The sequence below is a fragment of the Tachysurus fulvidraco genome, chromosome 18 (assembly GCF_022655615.1).
Source record: "Tachysurus fulvidraco isolate hzauxx_2018 chromosome 18, HZAU_PFXX_2.0, whole genome shotgun sequence".
NCBI classification, from domain to species: Eukaryota; Metazoa; Chordata; class Actinopteri; order Siluriformes; family Bagridae; genus Tachysurus; species Tachysurus fulvidraco.
The window spans coordinates 16732520-16740566 of record NC_062535.1 but is presented as its reverse complement, the minus strand read 5'-3'; the positions used below and the strand labels follow the sequence as shown (position 1 = coordinate 16740566).

Below are 8047 nucleotides of genomic sequence, written 5' to 3'. Positions count from 1 at the left end.
ATGTGCCACGTTGTGATTTAGCCATTTGTGATTAATGTGCAATTAAAAACCAAACATAACCAACCAATCAAGCTTCTGGGAACCATTTACTGTTTCGGTTACAGCGTATATTTTCTGGCTAAATTACATTACGTACAAATTTATACAGTGCATCATACATCGCCATGACATTGTTAGGGTCAGTTTCTTTATATCATTGAAGAAAACATAATGCTAATAAAAAAAACATTATTAAATAATAATAAAAAAACTGGGAAAAAACAGGGAGTTTTTCTGCACATGCTCAGTCAGCATCAGAGAGATGCATGCGTGTGATGGAGAAAATACAGAATGTGGAATAAAATGTAAGACTCTGGAGAATGCAACAGAAGTTTGCAAAGATCTTAAAACAACAAAAAAAAAGGTGTGCGTGTGAGAGAGCGAGAGAGAGAGAGAGAGAGAGAGAGAGAGAGAGAGCAAGAAGGAAAATCTCTACACAGAAGTCTGGCACTGTTGTCAGTTACACACGTTTTAGGTTCAGTGGTTATGGACATGCACTTCTTCCTCCAAACCACCAGAGGGAGACAGTGCAGGTAAGAGAGAACTGCACGGTTACATGCACGTCCATCACCAGTGTGATTATAGTATAATGGGGTGAGTTGTGTGTGTGTAGATGTGCAATCAGTGTTGCAGGTCAGTGTACATATATTAAAGTAATGTTCCAAGAATCACAGATTTGATTCTGGGAGGGGAAAAAAAAGGCTAAAAGGAAGTGGATCCTCTGCTTCGGTCATTCAAACATTGTCTCTTTCCCAAAATGCAGTTCATGCGGAAGAGCAGCATGTCTCGGGTTAGCTCCGCCCACCACCCAGGGTACGCATCACCACCATGTGAAAAACGGTCGTCTGCTCTGGAAACTTTGCGTGTAGGACTCGCTGTTGGCACGCTGCGGCGCCCGAGCCGTCTCCACGATCACGGGGGGCATCTCAACCAGCTGCAGGGGGGATTTACTGTCCTTCAGGGCCTGAGTCAGGTTCAGGATCTGAGAGAGAACCGAAAAACATTTAACACCACCTGAGAATGTGCTGACACGCTCGCCTTCCACTTTATTAGGAACACCTACAGCTTCACGCAGTTAACTGATCAACCAATCGTGTAACAGCACATTGAAGAATCCCAGGAAAATCCCAGGAAAGTCCCAGGACATAAGCAGGTTGTGAAATATTCAAACCAGCATGACAGTAACAACCATATGGAGTTTTCAGCATGACACAGCATGAATGTGAACTTATCTGTGTGAGAGAGAGGTACTGACCTGTCCTCTCATTACTGAGATCTGTTTGTGAAATTGGCCTCTGTCAAAACCGGGATCTTTCTGCAACACACACACACACACACACACACGATTTTAAATACTTTTATTAGATTTTAGTCTGATGATTTATACTTGCTGGTAATGCCATGTGTGTGAGATGTCTGTCACACGTATCCTACGGTGGTTTGTGCACCGTGTGCAAATCATGACTGACTAGTTCTAAAGCTACCAGTTACAACTCGACTTGATAAGCAGAGCTTTGGATCTGATGCCTTACCTTGTTCTAACTAATTTAAATAAAGTGAGAAAAGTCTTGCTGACGCTCAGCGCTCCTCTTACTGATCGAATCTGGATGAAAGGTAGTTAGGACTGAGTGACAGTGTGTATGTGGTGTGTGTGTGTAGTGTGTATGGACCTTAAAGAGCTCGTACAGGTCCTCCTCCAGGTCCTTGATGAAATTGGGGTCAGACAGTTTGGGCAAGACGAGTTCTTTGATCTCCTGAGAGAACGGCACCTTCGCCTGAACCAGCCACGCCCAGTAGAACGGGTCTACAGACAAAACGGACAGACAAAACAGTCTGTGATGTTCTGTAGCACTGAAGTGTGTCGGGTTCTGCTGGAACGTCAAGGATTATAACTCTAACTGTGTGATTTGTAGAATTGTGGTAGGTCAGTAGGTGCTAGTCAGATTCGTGTGATTAGTCAGTGTAGATGCGTGTGATCAGTCAGTGTAGATAGCTGTGAATAGTCAGTGTAGATGCGTGTGATCAGTCAGTGCAGATGCGTGTGATCAGTCAGTGCAGATGCGTGTGATCAGTCAGTGCAGATGCGTGTGATCAGTCAGTGCAGATGCGTGTGATCAGTCAGTGCAGATGCGTGTGATCAGTCAGTGTAGATGCGTGTGATCAGTCAGTGTAGATGCGTGTGATCAGTCAGTGTAGATGCGTGTGATCAGTCAGTGTAGATGCGTGTGATCAGTCAGTGTAGATGCGTGTGATCAGTCAGTGTAGATAGCTGTGAATAGTCAGTGTAGATGCGTGTGATCAGTCAGTGTAGATGCGTGTGATCAGTCAGTGTAGATGCGTGTGATCAGTCAGTGTAGATGCGTGTGATCAGTCAGTGTAGATGCCTGTGATTAGTCAGTGTAGATGCGTGTGATTAGTCAGTGCAGATGCGTGTGATTAGTCAGTGTAGATGCCTGAGAATAGTTAGTGTAGATGCCTGTGATCAGTCAGTGTAGATGCCTGTGATCAGTCAGTGTAGATGCCTGTGAATAGTTAGTGTAGATGCCTGTGATTAGTCAGTGCAGATGCGTGTGATCAGTCAGTGTAGATGCGTGTGATCAGTCAGTGTAGATGCGTGTGATCAGTCAGTGTAGATGCCTGTGAATAGTTAGTGTAGATGCCTGTGATTAGTCAGTGGAGATGCGTGTGATTAGTCAGTGGAGATGCGTGTGATCAGTCAGTGTAGATGCGTGTGATCAGTCAGTGTAGATGCCTGTGAATAGTTAGTGTAGATGCCTGTGATTAGTCAGTGGAGATGCGTGTGATTAGTCAGTGGAGATGCGTGTGATTAGTCAGTGCAGATGCGTGTAATCAGTCAGTGTAGATGCGTGTGATTAGTCAGTGACATGTGATGCTTGTGCTGAATGCTCCTTAGCTTACAGGCTCTCCAGGAATCTGGGTGTTTAAGGGGAAATGCCAGGCCGTTATCAATGGCTGCTATTTTAATGATGGGGTCCTTCACCACCACCCAGTCACTGTCCTATAGGACACAAACACACACACGATCAACATCAGAAATAAAATCATTCAAAATTCTACTTTAAACCAGAAAGAAAAATCTTCACCCTGTTCCCTGACGTGTCCATGGGGCAGTCGTACTTTATGAGCCAGTTGTCGTTGCCTCGATCTGCAGGATTACAGACAAACACACACTTTACAACACACAGGGTTTAGTACAATAATCGTGTGCTCTGATGCTACAGCCATGTGTAATCAAGCACATCTGTGGGAATAAAGCACAAACTAATCTGAGGAAATGAATATCACAATTATAACGGGATTAAACGTCTATTAAGAGGAGATCATATGAACCCTGATCCTGTGATACGAATCACCAGGAATATCATCAATGTTTTTGTGTAATAAACTTGCTATGTAAATGATAGGCAAATGAGGCTACATAGTGGGTAATGATATGCAAATTATGTTTGATTACAGGGCCAATGTGCAGACTTTGGTTTCTACATGGGAAAAAAAAATCAGGAGTGTTAAATCCAGACTTTCCTTTTCCGAGGGTTTCAGGTTAAAAAAACAAAAAAAACAAAACAGTTCTGATGGATTAAGTGCCAGATTGGTGTAAATATTTATCCTTTATTTCTGTAAACATGTTGTTTACTATCTGGCTGCTGTACAGTAGGTACCCGTGTTCCTGATGATGTAGTCCAGCACCACGAGCCTCTCGAACTGGAGCTGGAGCTGCCGGTTGTTGTTTTCGGGTAACGGCTCGGCCTCGAACTTCCGCAGCCAGAAATCTGCGTCTTTATAACCATCTACGAAGAGCTGGAAAGAGCCGACCTGAATCGGAGAAACAGATAAATCGTTTATAAAAGACTTTTCTTGAGGACAACAGGAGGCACCGTGAGCTACGGACAAAACAGGATGGAGGGTAGAGCTCTGAGTCGGACTCTGTGTTACAGCTGGGAAATAACCGAGTGCTTAATAACCACCATGTTTGTGTGTGTGTGTGTGTGTGTGTGTGTGTGTGCATGTGTGTGTGTGTAAAGGCTCACCTTGGGCGGCAATCCAATTCTGTGGAAACGCTGCCCTACTTTCGGCACTTTCTCCAGGGCGAGTCGCTTCCCCCGAGACTTCACCCTGTCTATGGCACTGTAGTTAAACGTCTCACTCGCTAAATACACCACCTGACACATACACACACACACACATCTTAGTTTGAATGTGTGTACATACAAGCACACCACTTGAGGCAGATGTACATATGTGTGTTCAAATGTGTGTGATGTACAAGGGACAGTAAGTCAAATGTCACAATACATGTCGAAAAAAATGTTTGTGTGTGTGTGTGAGAGAGAGAGAGAGAGAGAGCGGTAAAGCTGATGCTATCAGCAGGAAGTGAAAAAGCTGACTGAATAGAGAAACCATTCAACCCCCAAACTACAGAACTACAGGGCCTAGTTCCATTTACCACACACACACACACACACACACACACACACACACACACACACACACACACACACACACACACACACACACACAAACATGCGTGCTCACTATTGTCATGTGTATTTGTGATGCTAAATGAATCGTGTGCTTATTTATAGACGTGCACTGGATAGTTGATTAAATATATATTGGTGTGTGTGTGTGTGTGTGTGTGTGTGTGTGTGTGTGTGTGTGTGTGTGTGTGTGTGTGTGTGTGTGTGTGTGTGTGTGTGTGTGTGTGTCTGACCCTGGTCCTTGGCACGATGTTGAGCTCCAGTTTCTGGTCCATCAGGCTTGCTCCAGCCTCAGACAGGTAGCCCTGATTGAGGACGAGGCAGTCTCGACCGAAGCAGCAGGGACAGCACAGCTTCTGCAGCCACTTTGTCCACTTGGGGTTCAGCTGACCGTACGGTTCCTCGTTCTTCGGCTTGAACACACCGATGATCTTCTGCTCCACACAAACACAAACACGCTTCAGAAGATCTATTATAAATAATGTACGTACTGTCTATTCACTGCATGACTGAACACACACACCAAAAGAAACCTCTCCTCAGCTCATAAACTCCTACTCAGGTACATGGGATGGTCCCATAAACTCCTACTCAGGAACATGGGATGGTCCCATAAACTCCTACTCAGGAACATGGGATGGTCCCATAAACTCCTACTCAGGAACATGGGATGGTCCCATAAACTCCTACTCAGGAACATGGGATGGTCCCATAAACTCCTACTCAGGTACATGGGATGGTCCCATAAACTCCTACTCAGGAACATGGGATGGTCCCATAAACTCCTACTCAGGTACATGGGATGGTCCCATAAACTCCTACTCAGGTACATGGGATGGTCTTGTGAACTCCTACTCAGGTACATGGGATGGTCTTCTGAACTCCTACTCAGGTACATGCTCTCAGCTCCTGAACCTTGCCTTTAAATGAGTATCTCTAAAAATCTGCTTCATCTTTAACACCGACTCTACAGTAAAATATAAATATGTTCATTACACACAAACAGCGTCCGTGTTTTTCCACCACACTCTGTAGCTAGGACGCACGGAGGCTGAAAACGAGATCGTCCAGAGCTCTGACTTCCCACTTCTGAGGTAAATCTGAAGCCACATTAGCTCTCTTACTTCCTTATGCGCTGCAGTGTATGTAACATTCCTGGCTAATACACATGACTCCATTCTGACTCAATATACCCAGTTTGTACGTCGTGTCCTTATAATCTCCGGTCAGTCGTACGGTTCTTCTAAAAATTAAGCCTATTGTTAAGCCATCGCTCGATGGTTTTAAAATATAGATTTATGATAGGATCAAATCTTAGGATATCTACACTGACTGGCCAGATGTTTGTGCACCCCTGACCATCACATACGCTGTTCTTCACCAAAGTCTGATCACACAATTGTACAATTGTCTTTAACTTGATCATTTCTCTTCACTGGAATTAAGAGACTCAGACACTGTTCCATCATGACAATGTCCCTGTGCACAAAAGCAGCTCCATGAAGATCTCCATGGTGTGGAGGAGGTGAAGGTTGGAGTGAAGAACTCGAGTGTCCTGCACTGAGCCCTGACTCATCACCTTTCGTGAATTCACTGTCCTGGAAATCAAAAGTCCCTGATCCGAGAGCGCATGTAACAGATGTGCTGCCGTACATGTTCTGTTTGTTATCTGATAAAACACTCACTCATTTACAGACTGGTAGCTGAAACAGCATGCTTGATTCTGATTGGTTGTAAATTTGGTGCACTCACAATCCAGATGGGTTTAAAAAACAACCAGAGCCCGTGACGTCATCTGCTACACCGAAGACAGACGAGATAATAGTGTAGTGTCAGTAAAGCCAGTGGGTGGGATTTAGAGGTCACATGGACACAACTGGGCACATGTAGATCTGACACTGAACGCTTTAATCTAATCATGTCTACAGAAGCGCTGATCTATTAGATCTGTGAAGCTGTAACTATTAGAAGAAGATGATGAAGAAGAAAGTTTTTCCCCCAAGCGTTTTGGTCAGTGATGCATACCGTGTTGTTGCGAAAAGTTGAAAGATCCCATTGTGAGTATTGCAGCAGGTTACAGGAAAGCTTAAAAATAACATCATGTTTTAACACTGAGTGAAAGCAGTGTGTCCGGATCTTCCCGTAATTCAGTGCAGCTAATTGCAACACCACGGTCCGATATTAGTCACATAATCACACGACACGACAATCTGACAAAGAGGTCAAATCTCTTTTAGACCGTTATTTAGAACACGATTCCAAAAAAGAGATTTCGTCCAATCAAAGACAGCCTGTTAGTACGGCAACCAATGGTATCTCTGGCCAAATTAAAACAGCATAGCAACAGCATAGCAACAGGCAGCTGATTGGATGTTGGTTAATATTAAACAGATACTGTATGCAGACTGTCAGATTCTTCGTCCGGCTTTTCGTCAGTTCATTCTTGCAGTTTTTCTTCTTGAACTGTGTTGGTTTCGAGCAGCGACGGTGATCTGCTGCCTTTTATTGAGGTTTTACATTAGATTAATATCAGTCACATCAAGTTGGAGGCGTCTTCATGTTGACTACAGATCCATGACAAGGCTATAACAACTAATGACCATATTTAATATATCTGGGATCTGCATTTTCACAGTATCTGTTTCCTAAAACTCTTTAAAATGCTTAAGATCCGGTGCTCTGCATTACTTCTGCCTGCTCATCGACCACATGACTGCAGTCTGAGCAAATCGGATTTGGTCAGTTACACAGTGGGGAATAAATACGATTAGCAGTACACTCTGATTTCTCTCTCTCTCTCTCTCTCTCACACACACACACACACACACACACACACACACACACACACACTTCATCATATATATGGAGCTTGTGGGTCTTTAGCAAACACTTACTAGAACAGAACAGAAACAGAAGCTAAGGATTTAAACAAAACACATTCTGGACAGTTCCAGAACCTCCCGCTCATTAGGAGCTTCTGAGAAGTTTTAAATGTCCAATCACACAAATCCTGGGGATGAGCAAAAGAATTCCAGATGTTTCTACATCCTTCACAACTTATTAGTTTCCCAAAATTTGGCCTCATGAGAAGTTCCAGAAAATGTGTGAATCTGGAGCAGGGCTGGGCGATAAAACGATAACGATATGTATCGCGATAGACACGTGATCGATGTGAATAAAAAATGTGTTCGATAAAACGTTCGATATTTTTTTAATCCCTCGTCAGAAGAAAACAGAGGTTGCATTAACAAAGGCACTCACTCTCTGGTAACCTAGCAACGTAGGGAGTAACACACTAACAGCCAATCATGTAATGGTATCGCTTTTGTGTTTTATATTACAGATATATATCAGTCTACCTCAGTTTTATTTAGGTTTAAAAAACACTGCACATATCTTTAAACACTTTATTCACCAGAAAATGAACAGCTAGTGAACTCCCTCGCACTAAACTTGCACTAAATTCTCTGGTTTCTCTGTTTATATTTAACACTTTGCACTATTTTATT

General features: G+C 43.5%; 1 protein-coding gene across 1 annotated transcript in view; it reads right to left on the bottom strand.

The window, feature by feature from the left end:
- Positions 1-67: 67 nt before the first annotated feature.
- pi4k2a (phosphatidylinositol 4-kinase type 2 alpha) overlaps positions 68-8047 on the bottom strand; it is a 10474-nt gene continuing 2494 nt past the window's right edge. Inside the window, exons 2-9 of the mRNA XM_047803558.1 lie at positions 4772-4972; positions 4089-4220; positions 3720-3873; positions 3144-3205; positions 2959-3058; positions 1710-1843; positions 1295-1354; positions 68-1021 (exon numbers count right to left, since the gene is read on the bottom strand). Coding sequence (XP_047659514.1) covers positions 860-1021; positions 1295-1354; positions 1710-1843; positions 2959-3058; positions 3144-3205; positions 3720-3873; positions 4089-4220; positions 4772-4972 — 1005 coding nt within the window. The 3' untranslated portion in view covers positions 68-859. The remainder of the gene's footprint in view (positions 1022-1294; positions 1355-1709; positions 1844-2958; positions 3059-3143; positions 3206-3719; positions 3874-4088; positions 4221-4771; positions 4973-8047) is intronic.